The following is a 23,421-nucleotide window of genomic DNA, read 5'->3' as shown; positions in this document are numbered from 1 at the left end:
AAAACAGAAGTCCCATCATCCCCGGTGGTTAGTCAGAATAAAGACATAAAAGCAATAATTGAGATTAAGCCTGAAGAGATGCAGTCTACACAACAATCCCAGACTCCTGCTGTGAAGGAGATGGTAGAAGAAATATTGCCAGAACATAAGGATATTAGGCAGATTCCAGACTCTGTGACAGAAAAAGATCTAGAACAATCTCCCATGCCAACTGATCAGAAAATAGAAGTACCCTTATCCCCGGTGGTTAGTCAGAATGAAGACATAAAAGCAATAATTGAGAATAAGCCTGAAGAGATGCAGTCTACACAACAAGCCCAGACTCCTGCATTGAATGAGATGTTAGAAGAAATATTGCAATCACAGAAGGATATTAGGCAGATTCCAGACTCTGTGACAGAAAAAGTTCTAGAACAGTCTGCCATGCCAAAGGGTCTTACTGAACAGAAAATAGAAGTCCCCTCATCCCCAGTGGTTACTCAGAATGAAGACATAAAATCAATAATTGAGATTAAGCCTGAAAAGATGCAGTCTTCACAACAAGCCCAGACTCCTGCTGTGAAGGAGATGGTAGAAGAGATATTGCCAGAACATAAGGATATTAGGCAAATTCCAGACTCTGTGACAGAAAAAGATCTAGAACAATCTCCCATGCCAACTGATCAGAAAATAGAAGTACCCTTATCCCCGGTGGTTAGTCAGAATGAAGACATAAAAGCAATAATTGAGAATAAGCCTGAAGAGATGCAGTCTACACAACAAGCCCAGACTCCTGCATTGAATGAGATGTTAGAAGAAATATTGCAATCACAGAAGGATATTAGGCAGATTCCAGACTCTGTGACAGAAAAAGATCTAGAACAATCTCCCATGCCAACTGATCAGAAAATAGAAGTCCCCTTATCCCCAGTGGGTAGTCAGAATGAAGACATAAAAGCAATAATTGAGAATAAGCCTGAAGAGATGCAGTCTACACAAGTCCAGACTCCTGCCGTGAATGAGATGGTAGAAAAAAGATTGCCAGAACAGAAGGATATTAGGCAGATTCCAGACTCTGTGACAGAAAAAGATCTAGAACAATCTGCCATGCCAAAGGGTCTTACTGACCAGAAAATAGAAGACCCCTCATCCCCGGTGATTAGTCTGAATGAAGACATAAAAGCAATAATTGAGATTAAGCCTGAAGAGATGCAGTCTACACAAGTCCAGACTCCTGCAGTGAATGAGATGGTAGAAAAAAGATTGCCAGAACAGAAGGATATTAGGCAGACTCCAGACTCTGTGACAGAAAAAGATCTAGAACAATCTGCCATGCCAAAGGGTCTTACTGACCAGAATATAGAAATCCCCTCATCCACAGTGATGAGTAAGAATGAAGACAAAAAAGCAGTAATTGAGATTAGGCCTGAAGAGATGCAATCTACACAACAAGTCCAAACCCCTGCTGTAACATCTACCACATCTAGTGAGAAAGATAAATTAGCCAGTGAGGAGATGATGAAAAAAGCACTGCCTGTAGCTAACCTGGAAATCACTAATAAAACTGAACTTGAATCTACAGCTAAATGTGTGCCCCATAGTCTAGACCATGATGTAGAAGTAGTCTCCCCACCATCTACATTTAGCCAACAGGAAAGAAACAAATCAGAGGAGGGGAAGTTGACCTCTGAACCAGAAGAAAAATGTGATGATGCGTTACAGCCATTGATAAAGCCTAATAAAATTGATGAATCTGAAGAGGTAACTGTACATGTAGCTGTAGAGGTATAGATATCCTAATAAACTAGGTTCATTGTGTAGACACCTACAGCATCCCACAGTTGATCCTATGTAGGGGTATAGATAAATAGTAGAAAATCTAGGTTAATTGACTAGACACCTATAATATCCCAACAGTTATCGTACGTAGTTCACTTTTCCCTTGTTAAATATAATGCATGTTTTTATTATGGTTGAAATTATAACTTGTCAAATTCTAATTTTTTTTCTGTTTTGCAGAATAAAGAAGAGGCTGCTGTCCCAGTGAAAGAAGGTGAGCTACTGAGGGAGCCTAGTGAGAAAGATAAAGAAAGCAGCCCCACGAGTCCTTCAGACTTGGCCAAGTTGGAAAGCACTGTCCTTCCAATACTAAAGGCTCAGACAACTTCTAAAGAGGAATCACAAACTGAAACTCCAAAGGTCAAGCGTCGACTGGTAGTGTTGCCAATGTCTCCAGAACCCAGCTCAGAGGATGACCAACATGGAGAAACGCAAGAGCAAAAGACTGATGCACCAAAAAAAGAGCGGAAAAAACTTCTGGTTCCAACTGATATCCAAGGAGATTCTTTTGAGGACAGTAGTGAGGGAGAACCTTCACCTAAACTGCAAAGAAAAAAGCCTGTTGGAGATAAGGAAGTAGAAATGGAGAGTCCTGTGGACGAGGAGGATTTCATCCGGAAGCAGATCATAGAGATGAGTGCAGATGAGGATGCATCACCATCTGATGAAGAAAACCTTGCCAGACGGAAAATTAAAGATCAAGAGAAGAAGAAAATGGAACAAAATGCAAAGAAAGATGATAAGGACAAAAGTGAATTGTCTAAAGGGAGACGCCTACTTAAAAAGAACAGTATCAGTCCAGAAGATGAGCCTGAACGGAAGAGTATTATCTCTGTAACTAAAATTGAAGAACTAGCTAAAGGAGAACAACCTTCAGTAGACAGTGGAGCTGGCATCCGACATTTCAAAACAATTGAACTCAACAGTACAGCAACTGTACGTCAGACATCAGATGATGGTGAGGTAGAGAGCCTTACAGACTCTCCTGATGACAGGTCAAGAGGTGAAGGCTCTTCCAGTTTACATGCATCCAGTTTTACCCCAGGAACATCTCCAACATCTTTGTCTTCTCTTGATGAAGACAGTGACAGCAGCAGCCCAAGTCATGTTCGGTCTAGTGGTGAAGGCAAGCAGCAGAGGAAAGCGAAACACCGGCAGCCAGGTCAGATGCTTCCTACCATTGAGGATTCATCGGAGGAAGAGGAGTTGCGAGAGGAAGAGGAGCTTCTGAGAGAACAGGAGAAGCAGAAAGGCACAGGAAAGAAGTCAAAGAAAGACAAAGAAGAGATACGGGCACAGAGGAGGAGAGAAAGGCCCAAAACTCCGCCAAGCAACCTTTCACCAATTGAGGATGCATCTCCCACAGAAGAGCTACGACAGGAAGCAGAGATGGAGGAGTTCCGCAGGTCTTCCTGCTCAGACCTATCCCCAAGCATGGAGTCAGAACCAGAGAGCTTTGAGATTCTGCCAGAAAAGATTGTTGCGGTCCAAAAAGTGTATCAGTTACCAACATCAGTCTCGCTGTACTCTCCAACAGATGAGCAACACATTGATAGTCAGTCCAAAGAAAAGAGAAAACAAACATTAAAAAGTGCTGATGAGACATATGAAGAGATTATGCTAAAGGTTAAATCTCCAACTAATGATGGCAAGGAACATCCACCTGGTAAAGAATCTCTTTATGGGGGTATGCTGATAGAAGATTATGCATATGAGTCTCTTGTTGATGATGCATCCTATGAGCAGGAACCAGATAAACTTTCTGTGTCAGAGAAACCCAAAAAAAACCTGAGATCACCTGATGAGGTTTATGAGGACATGATGCAAAGAAAGAAAGAGATTATGCTGAAGGAAACGGAGATAACACACAGTAAGCCAGTAGAAGATGTTCCTAAAGCAGAAACTGTGTTGCCTGATACCGACTCAAGCAAAGAGCAAAGCACTATGTCATCAAGCATCACAGGCCAGTCCGGAAAGGACGGAAGACCATTATTAGATGCAGAAGCAGCCTATGAAGAACTTATGAAGAAGCAAAGAGCAGTACTAACCCCAGGAACCAGTCCAACTCAAGCAGGCCCTGATCTGAGTGGCATGGCACAAGGGACAACAATAGCCCAAGTTGAAAAAACTGAGCCAGCACCCCTACGAAGAATACTGCCTATACCTGATCTGAGAGTGACACAGTGCTCATCAGGTGAAGAGGAATCTGGTGAAGAAAGCATTCCTGATCAAACGGAGAACTTTGAGAAAGCTACAGTTTCAGTTACAAAGACTGAACCAGAACCACTTCTGGATGAGGCTTTCCAGAAAACATCAGCCTCAGAGCCAGTTGTAGATGATTTGTCACTACAAAGAGAAGTAATATTGCCTGCAGTATCAAGTGATTCACAGGATGCCACAGAGAAAATTGTAGGAATTGAGCAGACAGGTGTTGTTGACTTGTCCAAGTCTTCAACCTCTGGTCAAATTGACTCTTTTACAGCACCAGTTCCTAGTGTAATTTCAAGACCGTCAGCCCCAGTAGTTGTAAGTGTATCACCTTTGCCCACAGTACCGCAATATATAGTATCCACTATGCCTAGTGTAGTATCGACTGCTCCACCAGTTCCTCCCAAACCAGTAGTACTACGCAGAGCTGCATCTCTGGAAAAAGCAGACATTCCAGTTCCTCCACCCTTACCCCCTCCAACACTACCCAAACCCTCTGTGTATCCCAAAAAGACTCCACCACAGGTCCCCCCAAGAACTACTCCAGTTGGCATGCCAACCACAGGTGACAGTGTACCAGTAAGGCAGCCTCTTACTCCGGGCTCTAAGCCCCATGTTCCTCCACCTGTACCACCTAAGCCATCCTCTATTCCTGCAGGCCTAACCTTCAGTCACAAACCTGGGGACACTGTTAAACCTCCCATAGCTCCCAAACCCATAGCTGGTGCTCAACCACCCTTTACAGCCCACACACCTACCAGACCTACTATACTGAGTACAAGCAGTGCAGATAGTGTCCTTAATCTGAGTCCCTCTGCTGAAAGTAAGGGCACATCTCCTCTCAAGTCCCCTACATCACCCAGGTTTGGCAAGGTTTTACGTGACACATATGTTGTTATTACTTTGCCATCTCAGCCCGGTTCACCTACAGAAGGTATCATGACCCAAGCCTCAATAACTCCTAGCCAAGAATCACCTCAGAAACTGCCTCCTTCACCACCTCAACCACCTCAACCACCTCCACAGTCACAAACAACTAGAGTACCATTGGCATTCACACGAATTACTGAATCTATTGAAAGTCAAGAAATATGTGGCCCAGAGAAGGTAGTTTCTAGCATGAGTCATGTCTACGAGGCTATATCAGCCTCAACACAGCCTCAGTCAATTATTCCAAATGTTGGCGTTCAGGTAGTTACCACTGAAGTCCAAAGAACCACAGTGTCTGTTGTGCATGAAAGAACACCACCTCCACATCCCATTCCAAGAGCCACTGGCATCTCTGTTGTTCAAGAAAACATAAAAACTGAACCAGGTCAAGTGCAGAATGGTCATGCCTACCATCCTGGTGAGGTGGTGGATCTCCGAACCCCAAAATTAGATGCAGAGACATCCATGAAAGGCGTGGATCTGTCCTCCTCTGAGTCAAGACGACAGTCCCTTGCTTTTGATAGTGGTGGACGTCAGCAAAGTGCTGTGCAGTCATCTGTAGTAAACCTAAGTACTGACACTTCCTCGGTCTCAGTGGTTACTGACAACATCACCATCCTCACATGCACAGCCACTGTAGCTTATGATGCATCTCTGGCTACATCAATGCCTCTCCAACTTACAACAGCTAAATCCTTTGAGCCTGTGTCTCAAATTATTTACAGGCCTGTGGATTCTCAACCAGAGAAACCCATAAATCTCTCTACAACCATAAGTAAAACTGTTCCTGTAACAATGGCTCCTACAATTGCAAGCAATGGCATTGCTGTGACTATACCCCCTCGTCTAGAAACAGGCTTATCCGGTGCAGTTGACCTCACCACAGTAAAACCTGCACAGACTGTGGTTGCAATGAATGGGTCCACTGCAGAGGTGGTGACTGCTGTAATTACAGAGGATGATGGAAAACCAGTAGATCTTACTGCTGGAAGAAGAACAGTCTGCTGTGATGTAGTCTACAAGCTTCCTTTTGCAAGCAGCTGTACAACTCAGCAGCCCTCAGCTCCATTACCAGAGGATCGTTTTGGCTACAGAGATGACCATTATCAATATGATCGTACTCCTTATGGTATAAGAGGTCTTGGGGGCATTAAACCCTCAATGTCGGACACAAACCTGGCAGAGGCTGGTCTCTTCCTATATAAAAGTAAACATAGTTATGATTACAAGGAGGCTACTGAAGGTGCTGTAGACCTGACATCTGGAAAAATGTTGGTGGCAGGTCAGTATGAAATTGAAGATCTTTCTTCTCGATATCATTTTGAGTTACCTCTGCTTATTCCCAGCTGATTTTTCGTATGCCTGTCTGTTTTTTGGGAAGTCATTTTGCATGCTCTCAATTTTTTTATTCTTTATTTATTTTTATTTTTATTTTTGCATGTCGCTGCATGCTATTCAGTATACTTACTGCTGTTTTAATTTTTCATTCTTTGGATGGTGCATGGTTATCTCAGTGCTGTTACCATTGCACTCCTTGTATGTGCTGAACTCTAATCTATCAAAATGAACTTTTAACAGGTGAAGCTGTAGACTATTCAAACAAGTCTACAGGAGTGTGCACTGGAATGACAGTTCCACAGTACACACAAGCCAGGATTACTTCAGCAGTTGGAACCCACTATGGTGTTTCTAGTGTCCTAAGATCTTCCAATGGTATTGTTTATTCTTCTGTAGCAGCACCAGTTCCTTCTACGTATGCCATAACCACCCAGCCTGGCTCTATCTTCAGCACATCCTACAATACTCTATCAGGCATGCACACAAGTGATACTATGCCGTCACTGTCAACTCTACAAAATCAACCTCTCACTAGATCACACAGCTTTCTTTCAACTATTGCTGTAACCACAGCAGAGGAACAAAGCGATATACCCTTAAATCTGGAGACTGTTGTTTCAAAGGCTGGCCTTTCCACAACTCTCTCAGATGTAGTTTCTACAGTCACCACAGTGGCAGCCCTGGACACCTACACAAATGCTTCACTGGATGCAATTGCAGCCTCTTTAGAAGCTCTGTCTTGTCCAGGAGATGGACAGTACCAGGTGGAGCGTGAGCTTCTTGAGCTAGAGAAGATGAAGCAGCAACGCTTGGCTGAAGAACTTGAGTGGGAGAGACAGGAGATACAGCGATTCCGTGAGCAAGAGCAGCTTCTTGTGCAGAAGGAACTGGAAGAACTCCAGGCCATGAAACAGCAAATACTATGTCAGCAAGAAGAGGAGAGACAGGCCCACCTTTTGATGCAAAAGGAAACTTATGCTCAACAACAGGAGCAGTTAGAGCAGATCCAGAGACTCCAAGAACAGCTCAGACTTCAGCTGGAGGAACAGAAGTTCAGGCAGATGTATCCAAGTGAAGTCCTACCAGAGGCTCTTGTTGTGGCAGGAGAAAGAAAAATGGACAGTGGCTGCCAGACTGATGAGGAGGATAATACTGAAAAGGCCTACACTGCAGGAAGGAAAAAGAAAAGTACAAAGAAAAGTGTTGATAGCTGTGTACAGACAGACGATGAAGACCAAGATGAATGGGAAGTTCCTGCTCGAGGCAGGCGCAGTAGACCACGTGGTGGTAAAAATGGCACAGGTGAAAGAGGACCTGTTTCAGTTCAGGCCCTAACTGAAATCTCTGTACAAACAGATTCCTCAGGAACACTTAGGGGACACTCTGTGCAGGTAGATACTAGAGTAGATTATCCTGACTCTGACAGAACTTCCTCTCCAAAGAGGCGTCCCACTCCACTTGATATATGTCAGTCTCCTCACCTCAAAGCAGATGCCTCTACTCTTCAGGTTGTCCCAGGTCCTCCCAAATCCCCAAAAGTACTGTACTCTCCAATTTCCCCTTGTGTATCCCCTAGCAAATCCCTTGAGTATTTGTCCTATGAGAAATCGCTTGGAGACACGAGTCCACAGAGAATATGCTCTGCCACAGATCTATCTAAAGGTCCACCAACAAGTCCTAGGGCTCCCAAGGTCATACAAAGGTCAATGTCTGACCCCAAACCCATGAGCCCAACTGCTGAAGAAAGGGCAGCAGCAAATTTCCAGTATTCTGAGGGTTACTCTGTGAGTATACAAGATTTTTTCATAAGCGTTTACTTTTGTAACGTTTAATCTCAGCATCATATTAACTTTCTTTTTACATAATTGTTTGTTTATGTATTGTATTATGTATACAATATAATTGTTTTGTGCAAAATCTTGTGCTTTAATTGTATTATTGCTCTATTTCTCTTTTGTTTTTCAAATGTTGCCCTAGGCCTGGTAGTCATTGACATGCTAGATGTTGGTTTTAATATTTACAGTGATTGTCCCTTTAAAGGCAATACAGCAGAACACCAGATATAGAGTATCCTCAAGGCATGTCTGACATGAGTTAATAAAATCCTCTAGAGAGTTTTCTTTTTACCATTCTCCTTTGTTCTCAATCAAATAGAAAACTCAAGTGCTTGCTTGTTTTTAAAGTTCTTAAATTTAAAGCCTTTAATCCACTATGGTCATTCTTTTTATGAACAATAAAGCTTTGTCATTTAACACTCATAATTCTCTTTTTATTTGTCATCCAAAGGGAAAGGGATCTCCAAGTGGAACTCCATCTGGAACCCAAAAGAAAGTTAAAAGAACTCTTCCTAACCCACCTTCAGAGGAAGAAGCTGTTAATGCTGGTCAGACAGCCTACAGCACTGGCTCAGCTCGTCGCCGCCTCTGCCGGAGCACTAACATGGCACGGGCAAAAATCCTGCAGGACATTGACCGTGAACTAGACCTGGTTGAGAGAGAGTCGTCCAAACTGCGTAAAAAGCAAGCTGAACTGGATGAGGAGGAAAAGGAGATTGATGCCAAGCTGCGATACCTAGAGATGGGCATTAACCGAAGAAAGGATGCATTGCTCAAAGAAAGGGAAAAGAGGGAAAGGGCGTATCTGCAGAGTGTTGCAGAGGACCGTGACTACATGTCTGACAGTGAGGTGAGTAACATTCGTGAAACAAGAGTTGGAGAGGAGGTCGGTGGACATGGGCTTGAGAGACCACGTACTGCACCACAGTCAGAACTTGATGAATTTGTTCCTCCACAGACCAAACACGACCAGTATGGAAAATATTCCCAGTACCAGTACACACAGTACCAGCAGTCTCTGTACCAGCCTCAATCGCCATACCAATCCCAGTCCATCTACTCTTCTGTTCCTTCTCTGACTGCCTCACAGCAACAGAGCTACCACCAAATGCTCTTGCTCCAGCAGAAAGCCAGACAACAAGCTGCTCTCCTCTCTGAATTAGATTCTACCAAAATTGCCACCAACTATGACACCTCATCTTACTTAGGAGGAAAGTATGGTAACCATCTTGACTTGCATAGCCTAGAAGATCGTGCTGGCAGCATGGCAGTCAGTCCTATGTCAAATGTATCTGCTGACTCCTTCTACGCAGATTTAGAGCAACATCAAACACCAAGGAGCTATATGCTTTTGGAAGATGCAGCAGAACTTGCAAAAAGCACTGGTAGCCTTTCATCTTCCAGCTATGGAATTGCTGAGAGGGAACTAGCCAAAGCAGAACGTCTTCTGAGACGCACTGCTGCAGATGTTGGTACAGACTACCTGGGAAGCTCCTCCAGACTTCACTCCTATGGTAAGGCTCAAGATGAGGATGACCCAATGGAAGAACCATTTGAGCTAAAGCTTTTAAAACAACAACTGAAACAGGAGTTCCGGAGAAGCACAGGGGGCACTGAAAGCTTAGAGCAGCTTGCTGGACTCTCACATCACTACACCTCCAGCACTGGAGTGACTAGTGGTGGCTACAGGGCCTACCCTAAAACTGAAAAGTACAGCATCAGTAGACTGACCTTAGAGAAACAGGCTGCCAAGCAACTTCCAACATCTATGCTCTACCAGAAACACAAAAACACCAGCAACATAGGCAAGTACTCCTCCATCCAGGATAGCAGGAGTCTAGAAACAGACTATAGCAGCTACTTGGGGTCCAGTAGTGCCTCTCCCAGATCAAGCAGACTTCTGCAAGATGAAATCACCTTTGGGCTACGCAAGAATATTGCAGAACAGCAGAAATACCTGGGCTCCACTCTTGGGGCCAATTTGGCAGGTTCACTCAATCTGGGCCAAAGCCTAAATCTGAGCCCAGGCATGAGGTCCTCATTGGGAGAAGACTCTGCTTACCCCAGTGGAAGTAGGTCACGGCCTTCTTCTAGACCCTCCTCTGTGTATGGCCTTGACCTGTCCATTAAAAGGGATACCTCAAGTTCTTCTCTGAGGCTTAAAGCAGAAGGTGACCCCTCCTCAGACACCTCAGCTTTCCAGACTCCATCAGGCAGGTCAAAACCTACAAGCCTGCCCATTGTACAAGGTGGGCGTGGACGTATCCCTATTGTGGCACAGAACTCAGAGGAAGAGAGCCCACTGAGTCCAGTGGGTCAGCCAATGGGTATGGCACGAGCATCGGCGGGTCCGCTCCCACCCATATCTGCCGACTCCCGTGATCAGTTTGGGTCATGTCTGTCCCTCCAAGACCCTCAACAACAACATCTCAGAGAAGATCCTTCAAGAGGGCGTGGCTATGTGCTAATGGATGATCTGCAGGGCACCATGTCTGATAGTGAAGGTAATTTGTTTGTCCACAGACTGTCCTCTTGGAATGACTTTTCATACACAGTTCCAGATTTTTATTTATCTATGTTTCATCTTGTACGTACTCGTTCCTGTCTATATGAAGGCATCAGTTCTCTGCTGATAACTGCTTTTCTGTCTTGTTTGAGCTTTCTTCTCCTATGCTTAAATAATGAAAGAATCACACTATCCCTGTTGTCTTTTTGTAGTAACATTTCTATGGTATAGTTACTGTTGGAGTTTGCATTTTGCATGTGATTTCTTCTTAAACTGACTTTTTGTTTTTGTGTGACCTCCTATAGTGCATGCTTTCAGTCTTTGTATTTTAAGTAAATATGTACATCTGCTCTCTGAATGGGATGAATGAGAAAAGGTTGATGGAAATGCGGACGGGATATTATAAATCTCTCTTGTCATTAGCATAAGAATAGCCTAACAACCCTTAACATTTTTAGTTAAGCTGTTTGTAAAAAAAACAGAGCTGCACATGGTCTTAATTAGTCATCTGTTTAGTTATCTTATAGTTATTTAGCTATCCTAAAAGTGCCTTCTAGCAAAAAAAAGTCATAGTATAACTACACAGATCATCCCTTTATTTAATTCTTTCATATTGCTTTATAGATATGTTGAACTATATGTAATCCCTCAGCCGCAACAAATTGTATTACAGAGATATGTTGTTCTCTATAAGGTCAGGCATTTAGTTTCCTTTCATACAGACAATACAGTATATACAAAATGTTGTAGCCCAAACAAACTTCTATCTCTCAGTGATAGATGATACTCTTCATGCATGTTGCTAGCATGTACCAGAGTAAATATTACCATGCCAGTTTTTGTTTGCATGTTTTATGTTCCTGTAATAAATAGAATGTTTGTGTCTCTTCCTGTCTGGTTTTGAATAAACTCTTTCACTTTCTTGCATGTTCATCTGCTTTCTTTTTCTCTTAGGAACTAATAAATGCCTTCAAATAGAAAGGGCTATGCTTTTTCTCACCTGTTAATGTTTGTCTTTTAATTTCTACCTTTAACAAAACCATTTAAAGTATAGTTTGATTGATGAGATTGATGAGATCAAAACAGTAGTTGCATTGCATTGCATGCCTCTTCCCCTCATTATCTGTGAAATGCATGAAATTACATGAACTTAACACTGTACAATACAAAAACATCATGAATATTGTAATTGTTACACAATATAGGGTTAAAGAATCACACAACCACAGAACGTGAAGCTCAAACCCAAAATACTCACCAATTTTAACATGTTCTTTCTTTCATTTATCTGTAAATTGACTGACCCCATACATTTAACAGCATATGATGTGTTGTTCATCATATGTACCATCTGGAAGTAAATGCATTTACCTTGGTTGCAGCACTAAGTGAATCCCTGGTGGGTTTGAGCAGAGACGATCCAGGAAACTCACATGAGAATGTCACAAACGGTAGAGTATAACCACCTTAGACTCCTGCACGTCTCCCGTCTCCCCCACACCCCTGCTACCATGACCACCCGCCTGCCAATCACCCATGAGCTGTTAGGCAACCAAATCGACTGCAAATTCATCTCCATAACAACATGTTGCAGGAAGTATGACAAATTTGCACACTAATGTAATGGCGCGTTAGTGAATACAGCTTTTGCATCTGTGATTAAATTGGAATTTCACACTCCTTTCTCTCTAAAAATAACATTCATTTTCTCAGCGTAAGCTGCTGCAGTTTTACCAATTTGGTTAACAAAACATCATTCATATAATACTAGTAATAGTTTTGCATATCAAATCTATTGAAAGTAATGACTTCCTGATAAAATTGGCCACGATCATTAGGCTATACACAATAATAGTGCTCCATGGTAGTGAGTGTTTCAGCATGTAACAGGATCTACATCTATCATATCATTTTACATCTGAATGTCAGGTCTGTAAACACTAAAACTGTCTTCTGTTAAATGTTGATGACCTGAGGTCAATTATTCACTTGCCTATGAAAACATCTTGGAATCTAAAATTGCCTCTAAAATGTTAAAACTCTATAAAACTCCCCTTTTCCACATTGTAGACACATCCCAACACTATTGCAAGGTAGTGTGCCAAAATCTTTCCTACCTCTGTCTGTCATTAACCCTTGTCTCGTTTATGAAAACTTAAGAACTTTTTAGGGGAAGGTACAGTAGCAAAAAAGCCTTGCTCTAAATCTCCTTCTAAAGAATTCTAATGGAGAATTATATATAGAAAAAAGAAACACAATCTGACGACTTGTATCCTCAGGGTTTGTTTTAGTTTTAGGTTTGCATGCAAAAATAACTGCTCTACTTTATATAACCATTTCCTTTTCTGTCCCAGATGGCTCTATATTGTTTGAATTTGAGACTGCATATGTACCTTAGCTGTCTCTAGCACCTGATGTTACCAGAGGGTCTTTAGGGGTTTGTTTTAACAGACCGGCAAGCAAGACTTAACGTTTTAATTTCCATCTGTTTTTCTGAAGCGTACCACCTGCGACGGGAGGAAACTGACTGGTTTGATAAACCTCGAGATGGGCGCACAGAGAACGGACAAGGGGATAGAAGACAGGTGATATATATGGTTTTGCATTAGCATTTCAGCCCAACTAGCAAGAAACAGTAAATATACACTGCAAGAAAAACATTATTGCATGTTAGAGTGTTAAGAAAATGTCTCATTCTGATTTGATGTCCCTTTAGGGAAAGTCAGCACACTACCCTTTTCCTCACACCAGAATAAAACTACAGAGGGATCCCAAAGATCGTAGTGTATCAGGTAAGTGCAACCTGTCAAATACTCAGTGCTGTGTTGCTTGGCTTCCTGACATGTTCCAACAATGTAGACAGACGTTTAGGACAGCTGCCCCTGATAAAAGAGGATCTGTTCGCTTACCAGGCCATCATGGAGAGATGCCCAAGGCTTATGTCTATGCAAACATTAGTTTCGCCATGCTGAGATTGCATTGGCACAGTTTTATTTTATGCTTACTACTAAACACATTAGCTCTTCTCCAATTTCCCTTTAGCGTCCTCTTGTGGCACTCCATTTTGCCACATCATTGCACACAAAATGTCAACAGACACAAAACCGCGCCAGAGTCTAGCCCCTCCTCATGCTTTGGTATGTCACGTACTGTAGGTGTGGTTGATTTTCCTCAATATACTGTGTCAATGTTTCTTTAAGCACTAGAATGGGGCAGACATTGCACAGCGATGTGGCAGATTGGCATCCCTCCAGTTTCATCAGTCATCAAAGCTCAAAATGGCGTGTAATGCACAAATTGGATTATCATCGTAATTAGAAACTGATGAACAAACAAGTGCTTTAAAAAAAGACAATGAATATAGCTATAGTAAATGTCCTGTGCTGACTGGTGGATTTGTTGCACTGTAATTATGGTAATGGAAGGGTCTGTGTACTATGATTCTGAATGACAGGAAGTCACACAAGTCATAGAACAGTTTTTGTATAGAAATATCTTGACTACAAAAAAGCTTGAGCACATTCGTGAATGCACGTCGAAGTCGAAGAAATTGTTGAATGAAGTATTCTCATAGCTTCATAAAATTACAGTTGAATCTCTGATGTCATATGGACTATTTTAAGAAGATACACCCCTTGTGGCAAATAGCCAACCTGATCTCATGACGAAAACATACCTGTGGGAACTTTTCAAGACGCGAAATACGTTCCGCCATGTACATTTTGTGACATATTCAATGTGAGATGTCCACTGAGTGGCACTAAAACACTAAGTGTTCATTTTTTTAGCTTTTTCATCGTGAGTCAGGTTTTTCACGAGATTCATACACAAGGATTCTGCCTTAGTTCAATTCCATGCCAGCTGAGCTACCAAGCAAGCTTGTTATGTCCAGAAAGTGAAACATATTGAGCTGTGATAATAACTGTGTACGAAAACGATTACAAGTGCTCGCTGTTTTTTGTTGTAATTTCTGTTTGCATCTTGCAAAAGCCTCTTTCACACAGCTATACTGGAAAATACACGGAAAATGTGTACAGTGATTTGTCCTGGGATGGTTTCCTTTTGGTTCATTCAATATACCAGTAATTTTCCGGAATCTGCCTGTGTTCACACACATCCCATGTGTGAAGATGCCGTAAAGACACGTGACATTTGGATGTAATGTGATGTATAAAAATGTGATATTTTTAACGCTGTGAACGTGGATCTTTCTTCAAAACACCCAGTAAATGAGTTGCACAATAATGTGTACACATTATTATTTTCTCACAGGAAATGGACTGGGAATCCGTGTGGTTGGAGGCAAAGAGGTCCCGGGCAGCAACGGAGACATTGGTGCATATGTTGCCAAAGTATTACCTGGAGGAGCTGCAGAACAGATGGGAAAGATTGTAGAAGGTAGGCACCTCAAGGAAGGGTGGTTAGTCTTTTAAACCTGCCAATGAGTGGGTTCACTGTTTTGGTTAAACTGTAGAGGTGTATCGATGTTCAGTGTCTCTCAGAGCGGGGAGAGAAGCACATCTGTTGACGTTAAGGGGCACAGTGTGACGAGATATTTTAGAGTAGGAGACAGGAAAAACAAATGATGCTTATCCGCGTGATTCTTCACCTCCAGGCTCCAGGAGTGACTCACTCTTGATGTGAGAGATAAAGATAGAGAAGCAGAAAATGAAGTTGAAGTTTCAGGTTCACGACTGTGTTTCCTCAGCAGCGTAGGTGTTGCGCAGATCAAATGAGAGTCGAGTGTTAAATTTATATCAAAACTTTGACTGAAATGTCTCTGGAGAGTTCCGCGGAACAGAGTTTGAGGTTTTACTGCTTTAACGCTGTGTTTTTTCACAATGCCGTCGTTATGTAAATATGCACTTTACAAAATCAGAATTGACCTCATTGTGACAGATTTGCCCATTGATGGCTGTCAGCAAGAGTTTCTCATCGACTTAGAAGAATCTTAACAGACTTTTGGAATAAAACCCAGAGTGAAATCTGAATTTCATGACTGATTTAGACTGTCTTGATTGACTATTTCAGCCATTTTGATGGAGCTGAATTTTACAAGCTCTATTGATCTCTGTTGTGACGGAGACGTTAATGCTTTCTCTTTCTCCAGGGGTGAGGGTGAGCTCAGAGTGTTGTAAATTAGGTCTGCTTGGGCTCCGGCTTTTGTGCTGCTTTCTCCCGGTCATAATTTACGAGGGGCCGGGATAGGTGGCGAGGGAGAAAGTGAAGCCAGAGGGAGTGGAACTGTCTGTGCACAGGCTTATTTATGAGACTATATACAACAGCTGGGCTTTGTGAGAGAACATTCTGAGCTTTGACTGGGACTGACACTTCACATCTGTCTTCCTCCTCCTCCTCTCGTGCTCTCTATCAAATATCACTTTGTATTTAGACATCTGATTCCTTAGCTGTGTTCTCCCTCTACTCCTCATTTTCTGTTCTGTTCTTTTCTCTTCTGTTCTCATGTATACTCTCTCGTCTTTTCTCATCTTGTCTCTTAGTCCTCATATCTTCTTTTCTTTACTCTTTTCTCTTCTGTACACTTGTCTCACCTACCTTGTTCCGTCTCTCTTTCTTCTTATCTCATCTCATCTTATTTAGTCTCTTCTACTATCCTCTTCTCTCGCCTTGTCTCGTCTCTTCATGTATCGTAATGTCTCTGTCCCACATATGTGACCCTGGACCACAAAACCATTTTCGGTTTATGCTAAAAATCATTAGGATATCAAGCAAAGATAATGTTCCATGAAGATATTTGGTAAATTTCCCACCATAAATATATCAAAACTTAATTTGATTAGTAATATGCAGTACAACGAACTTAATTTGGACAACTTTAAAGGCGATTTTCTCAATATTTAGATTTTTTGCACCCTTAGATTTTCAAATAGTTGTTTCTCAGCCAAATATTGTCCTATCCTAACAAACCATACACCAGAGCTTATTTATTCAGTTTTCAAGTGATGTATAAATCTCAAATTTCAAAAAAATTGATCCTAATGACTGGTTTTGTGGTCCAGGGTCACATATTGTCCTAGCAGCAGTTGAAGCTTCTTAAGGGTAAAATGTCCATCTCATCTTATTTAGTCTCTAGTATCCTCTTCTTTCTTCTTGTCTCGTTTCTTCTCGCATTGTATTGTCTCTCTCCCACATATTGTCCCAGCAGCAGTTTCTTAAGGGTAAAATGTCAAATGTTTCTACTTGCTGTAAGTGTGGTTATGTATGCAGTCGGCATGGTTACATTAGCCATGTGACTCATGTATATTCTCAAGCTCAGTAGAACAGGCTGGTGTTAAGCAGTGGAGTAATGTGAGCCGGCTGTTTAGTCTCTCACATTAAACTATAAAATCTGGGAGTGTGTGCATATACAGTACATGACATGAGTACACATTCACCTCCAGGGACCCCAAGTGTCCACCGTAAAGTTGGAGCTTCAAAACGTCCAAAGCGGGCCTACCTGGCCTACCTGAAGACACGTTTTCATCTGTGTAAGTGCACCAACAGAGTGGTTTTAGTTTGCTGTGACTTGGAGTGAACTCTGCTGCACGTGTTTACCTCTGCTTTCTCACAGGGTTTCTACAACGCAGTTCGTTTAATTGAAAGACATCATGTGTGGTGTTGCAGTGCTTTTCACAGCTTGTTTGATCTTCCAGATAGTGAAGACTACAATGTATTCAGAGGCTGATTTTATGTGTGTGTGTGTGTGTGTGTTTGCACAGGAATGCAAGTTCTGGAATGGAACAGCATTTCTTTGACTGGTAAGACGTACGAGGAGGTGCAGGGTCTGGTTGGTCACCAGGTTGGAGAGGCGGAGATATGTATCAGACTGTGAGTGCCAGATTTGAATTATTATTTATTATTTAAATGTGCTTTAGGTTCTTTTTTCATTTACTTTCTATATGTTTATGAAAGTTGTACAACTAAAGAAATTATTAGTACTTGTTTGGAAGTGCACGTTGTCCTAGAAGCAAAAATGAAACACAGTTCCTAACCCATTTTTATTTAATATTTTGATGTGTTTCTTAATGAAACATGACATTTAATAAGAAGAAATGTGGGGCAGGAATAAATCATGAAAAATTGGGTTACAATTTTTTATGTAAAAAAAGTGTTAGAATTAAAGGGGCTGAAAAAGTGACTTCAACCAAAAAGGAAAATCATTTGAGAGCCAAAAAAGTACATTTTGTACAAAAAGTATTTTAAAGGATTAGTTCATTTCCACAATAAAAATTCATGATAATTTACTAATTCCCATGTCATCCAAGATGTTCATGTCTTTCTTTCTTCAGTCGCAAAGAAATTAAGGTTTTTGAGGAAAACGTTTTCTATATTATGGACTTCAATGGGAGCCAATGGGTTAAATGTCCAAATTGCAGTTTCAATCCAGTTCCAGAGGGCTCTACACGATCCCATCTGAGGAATAAGGGTCTTATCTAGTCAAACGATCAATCATTTTCTTAAAAAAATATACATTTACATTTGCTTTTTAAACACTTACCAACATTAAGACGTAAAGCACAAAGTCAAACAAGTACAAGGTCAGCATTTGTGGTTAGAAAACATAAATTTGTATTTTTTTTTAGAAAATGACTGACGTTTCGCTACATAAGTCCCTTATTCCTCAGCTGGGATCATGCAGAACCCTTTGAAGCTGCTTTGAAACTGCAATTTGGACCTTCAATCTGTTGGCTCCCATTAAAGTCCACTATACACTCTTACAAATAAAGGTGCTTCACAATGCCATAAAAGAACCTTTATGTCTAGATGGTTTCATAAAGAACCTTTAACATCACAAAAGGTTCTTTGTGGCAAAAGAAGGTTCTTCAGATTATAAAAAGGTAAGAAGGAGATGGCTCTTTAAAGAACCTTTGACTGAATGGTTCCTTGTGGAACCAAAACTGGTTCTTCTGTGGCGTCACTGTGAAAAACATTTTAAGCACCTTTATTTTTAAGAGTGTATGGAGAAAAATCTGACATGAACATCTTGGATGACATAGGGCTGGAAACATTGGCTTAACTGAATCTTTGGTCTTTTGACCATCATTTATCTTTCTGTCATCGCCAGTGACCTAAATATGCTGTCTGAATGTGAAAGCTCCCACCTAGACCTTCAAGACCAGACCAAAGGTGAGAACCTCCAGTCAGTGGAGAAGACAATCAAATGTTAATTAACCTAATTAACCTCAGTGGTGCTTTACCACTAACATCTGACTTGCATTTAAAATTACACAGGAGACAGACCTCCACGATCACCAGGTGTGGACCCTAAGCAGCTGGCTGCCGAGCTGCAAAAAGTGTCCCAGCAGCAGGTGCCGTCCTCCTCTGCGTCAGCACTGGATAAAGCCTCAGCGTCCGCTGGCTCCAGTGCAGTTCCCAGCCCTGGCCAGCCTGGTTCACCCTCTGTCAGCAAGAAACGTCACAGCAAGGTACCGTGCGTACACAATTATTTTATGCCTTTTTGTGTACAAAGAGTCAAATGCATAACTGTGTCTTTTCTTACTGCTGATGTTTTGTTTCTTAGACATCTGAGGCCGCAAAAACTCAGTCCCACCCAGTGTCAGGAGAGATCCAGGTAGATTTCGGCTCTCATTAACGCAGCAATAAGAGTAGCTTATTCAGTGACTTACAAACCTGCATAAGTGTAACTTTCTATAGTTGTTATAAAATAATCTAGTTATGCTCAGCTCAAAAATATTTCTTCAGCTAGAGTGCAGTCTCTATTGTGTAAAGTGAATTAATAGCTCAGAAGCTTGTTTATTAATCTACAGAATGTATTTATGCCATAATCATTAGGGATGTAACGGTATTATCAATATTGTGGTATCGCGATAGGTCTCGATATCATCGTGGTCACATGACAATATGAAACGATAGGTCTTTGGGCAAAAAGTATAGTTTTTAAAATATATTTAAACTTCTTATTCTAACATAAATGTCTTTAAAGTTGTGTTTTAGGCCATTATGCTTTGACAGAGTATCTGTCAAATTAACTAAAACCAAAAACACAACATGACTTAATCCCTTCATCAAATCTGTTTTTGTTGCACCTTTCAAAACAAAGGGCCCACTTCGTTCAGGCGATCAGCTCGTGATCCGGTGTTTTCCGTGCCTCAGAACGGCTTAGTTCACATTGAATGCAATGAACTCATTTATTGCATGTGCTGTGAGTTTAGCACGCGTTTGGGATTGCAACGGCCACTAGTTATGCTTTATTTTTGCGGCAGATGATTACAGCATTTTTATTAGACTTTTTTCACTGAAGCTGGAGTTTCCTTCAAAATAAAAGCTCTACTGTAATTTCCGTCAAAATAAAAGCTTAAAAGTGCAGTATGAATTGCTAACAGGCTAACGATGTAAAATGGTAACGTTACTGCAAGTCCAAATTCAAAATATCTCTTTCAAGTGTAGAAATTAGGAAAGAAACTTCCCTACTGTAGTGTAAAGCAAAAATAACATACCTATGAAGTATTTTACAGTGCAACAGTATTTTGATATCGCAATAAATATCGTATCTTGAACTACATATTAAGATATTATCGTATTGTGAGGTTTTGATATTGTTACATCCCTAATATTTATTCATTATTTAGTAGTGCAAAAGTAGAAAAACATTGCTTACTTTCTTTCTTTGATTTTGCAGCTTCAAATAAATTACGACAAACAGCTGGGAAATCTCATCGTCCATGTTCTTCAAGCACGAAATCTGGCACCCCGGGACAATAACGGCTACTCGGATCCGTTCGTTAAAGTTTACTTGCTGCCGGGTAGAGGGTAAGTACCTTGAGTAAAACTCAACTTCTTTCCTTTTTAAGCGCCCTGCCAAAATAGCTATCCAGAGAGTGTGAAAATAAGATGTTAGTATAATTTAATAGCTGGATTCTTGACTTTAAAAAATATAAATCCACCTGTTTCACCCTTGGCACTGGAAATTAAGACTCCCAGAGCTGTTATTCACTCCTAGCTGCTACTTTCCATGAGTTAACGAAACAGAAAATCACTTATCCGGCAGTAATTAGCACCAGGTCTGTGGGAAAGACCTGGAGAGGATTATGCATATTGTGTAAGACCTAGTTTTTAGCTGTGTATGATTGTGTGTGTGTGTGTGTGTGTGTGTGTGTGTGTGTGTGTGTGTGTGTGTGTGTGTGTGTGTGTGTGTGTGTGTGTGTGTGTGTGTGTACCTGGTATTCATCACGTTGTGGGGACCAAATGTCCCCACAAGGATAGGAATACCAGTAGATTTTGACCTTGTGGGGACATTTCTCAGGTCCCCATGAGGAAACAGGCTTATAAATCATGCACAATGTGTTTTTTTGAAGAAGTAAAAGTATGCACAATCTCCTGTGAGGGCTAGGTTTAGGTGTAGGGTAGGTGTAGGGCGATAGAAAGTACGGTTTGTACAGTATGAAAACCATTACGCCTATGGAATGTCCCCATAAAACATGTAAACCCAACGTGTGTGTGTGTGTGTGTGTGTGTGTGTGTGTGTGTGTGTGTGTGTGTGTGTGTGTGTGTGTGTCCGTGCATTTAAATGTGCAGTGAGTGAGTCAGCAAAAGAGGAAAATCAATACCAGTTGAGTTTGTGTGTAAAATGATAGCGCTGATTGATGTTTGCAGGCTGGTGTGTATGTTTGTGTATGTGTGTTTCGGATCATTTCTGGCTCTCATCTGATCATGCAGTACTTGGATTGAACCTACAGAAACAGGAGCTCTCCATTTCTCTGCTCCATATGGGCATGAATGCATGGGCTACTGCAAACACACACACACACACAAACACACACACACACAAACACACACACACACACACACACACACACACACACACACACACACACACACACACACACACACACACACACACACACCTTTGCAGTCTCTCACTCATCACTGATTGTTGTCTGTTTTTGCTGCATGCTGGATCTTCACAGTCAGGTCATGGTTGTGCAGAATGCCAGGTATGTGATTATTTCCTATCATACCAGCACATTATACAAGACTTGGCCATGCTTGGAGATGAATGGCTTAGTGATGTAGTGTTTTGCTCTTTTATATCATCATTATGCATTTGATCATTTTCTCAATGTAGTATATGGTCACTGCAGCAACACAAGTGGGCCTATACTAGATGTCCTCCATTGTGCAAACCATTTGCCACCAGTGTGGGGTGTTTCATGGTTACGTTTGTACCAAATTGATTTCCTACCTGCAACTCAAGGTGACCTCTTGTGGTATGTTATCTAATTGCAGTGCTGAAAACAAAAGAAGGTCCAAACATGTCCAGAAGACCCTGAACCCGGAGTGGAACCAGACTGTCATCTACAAAAATATCCACCTGGAACAGGTGAAATACAAACTCACAATCATTTGCACACGTCTAGAAAACAAACAGAAACGTCTGATGCTTTTTTTAGTTTGAACATCTCATGTCAGTTTTGAGATTTCAATTATCTGAAAGCTCTTCAGAGAGGATCTCAGGCTTTTGGTGCAAACAGGGAAAAGTCTGTTGTCTCCCAGAAGTGCTTTAGTCTAATTAAGACCAAAGAGCTTCCTGAGTCTGTTGAGCTCTCTGAGGCTGCTGCAGACAGATGTGATTGATATGTTTTTACTGGACTATTGAAGCGAGGCGAGTGGCTCTTAATTGAGAGAGAAAGACAGAATGCAGGTAGATGAGGCTTGTATTGAAAACCATCTGGATTTAATGCTCCAGTGCTGCATATCGTGTTGGAGATGTTTGCTGGTTTAACAGAAAAGAGATGTTTTCTTAATCAGTATTTTTGTCTTGTTTTCCAGTTAAAGCATCTAAACGTTCTAAAAGCAAAATAAATTTACCTCAGAAGCAAAGTTTAAAGGTTCAGAATGTCTCAGAAAGTCTCTTTTGCTCACAGAGGCTGTATTTATTTGAAAATCACAGTTGAAACAGTTATATTGTGAAATATGTTTTCAATTCCAAATAATTGTTTTATACGGAAGCCATTTTCCACCACTGAAATAAAAATGAAAAAAGGTAATTCTCACTTTTTTCTTAGAGTTGTGAGATATAAACTCACAATTGTTAAAAAGTCAGAATTGCAAGATATAAACTTGTAATTCTGACTTTTTTTGTACCTTGCAATTCTGAGTTTATAACACATAATTGCGAGTTATTAAGTCAGAATTAGCTCACAATTCTAAGAAAATGTCCCCGTCAGAATCTGACATTATAATTTACAAGATTATGTCTCACAATTCTAAGAAAAAAAGTCAGATTCTGTCAATTCTGACTTTATTTCTTGCAATTGGACAATATAAGGCACAAGTTTATATCATGCAAATCATACTTTTGGGTTTTAAATGGAAGTGTGTTTTTTATAATATAGCTTCTCATGTAAATGTATCTTGTTTAAGGGTGTTTAAAGATGTTTCTACTGAAAAACAAAAAAAAATACTGACGAATAAATTTTTTTTCTGTGTTTATAAGATGTTTCCTACTCCTCATTTAGAAATGAACTATGGATTCGTTTAGTTTAAGTTACTTAGAATAAGTACATTAAACTAATGTATGGTGATGGGGTCACAAAGTAAATCTTGGCAATGATTACTCTGTGTTTGTGTGGTGTGTGTTTAGCTGAGAAAGAAGACACTGGAGGTCAGCGTGTGGGACTACGACAAGAGCTCTGCCAATGACTTCTTGGGAGAGGTGAGAAGCTGCAAGCTGTAAACACACTTTGAAAGATTAAACACCAAGTCCAATGTGTGTTAAAAGATACACAAGTAAATGTATATATATTTAAATATCAGTGGTGTTCA

The 23,421-nt window shown here is 41.0% G+C and overlaps 1 protein-coding gene across 1 annotated transcript in view; it reads left to right on the top strand.

The window, feature by feature from the left end:
* LOC141333621 (protein piccolo-like) overlaps positions 1-23,421 on the top strand; it is a 50,897-nt gene that overhangs the window by 17,751 nt on the left and 9,725 nt on the right. Inside the window, exons 5-19 of the mRNA XM_073838674.1 lie at positions 1,999-6,238; positions 6,535-8,078; positions 8,581-10,633; positions 12,018-12,086; positions 13,135-13,220; positions 13,352-13,427; positions 14,908-15,033; positions 17,355-17,463; positions 18,701-18,762; positions 18,868-19,061; positions 19,157-19,207; positions 20,276-20,406; positions 21,564-21,590; positions 21,883-21,976; positions 23,240-23,311. Of these exons, the coding sequence (XP_073694775.1) occupies positions 1,999-6,238; positions 6,535-8,078; positions 8,581-10,633; positions 12,018-12,086; positions 13,135-13,220; positions 13,352-13,427; positions 14,908-15,033; positions 17,355-17,463; positions 18,701-18,762; positions 18,868-19,061; positions 19,157-19,207; positions 20,276-20,406; positions 21,564-21,590; positions 21,883-21,976; positions 23,240-23,311 (8,934 nt within the window). The remainder of the gene's footprint in view (positions 1-1,998; positions 6,239-6,534; positions 8,079-8,580; positions 10,634-12,017; positions 12,087-13,134; positions 13,221-13,351; positions 13,428-14,907; positions 15,034-17,354; positions 17,464-18,700; positions 18,763-18,867; positions 19,062-19,156; positions 19,208-20,275; positions 20,407-21,563; positions 21,591-21,882; positions 21,977-23,239; positions 23,312-23,421) is intronic.

Source organism: Garra rufa, chromosome 4 (genome assembly GCF_049309525.1).
Source record: "Garra rufa chromosome 4, GarRuf1.0, whole genome shotgun sequence".
In the NCBI taxonomy this organism is placed as follows: Eukaryota; Metazoa; Chordata; class Actinopteri; order Cypriniformes; family Cyprinidae; genus Garra; species Garra rufa.
Note: the sequence above shows the minus strand (reverse complement) of the source record. Positions and strands in the feature narration are given on the sequence as shown.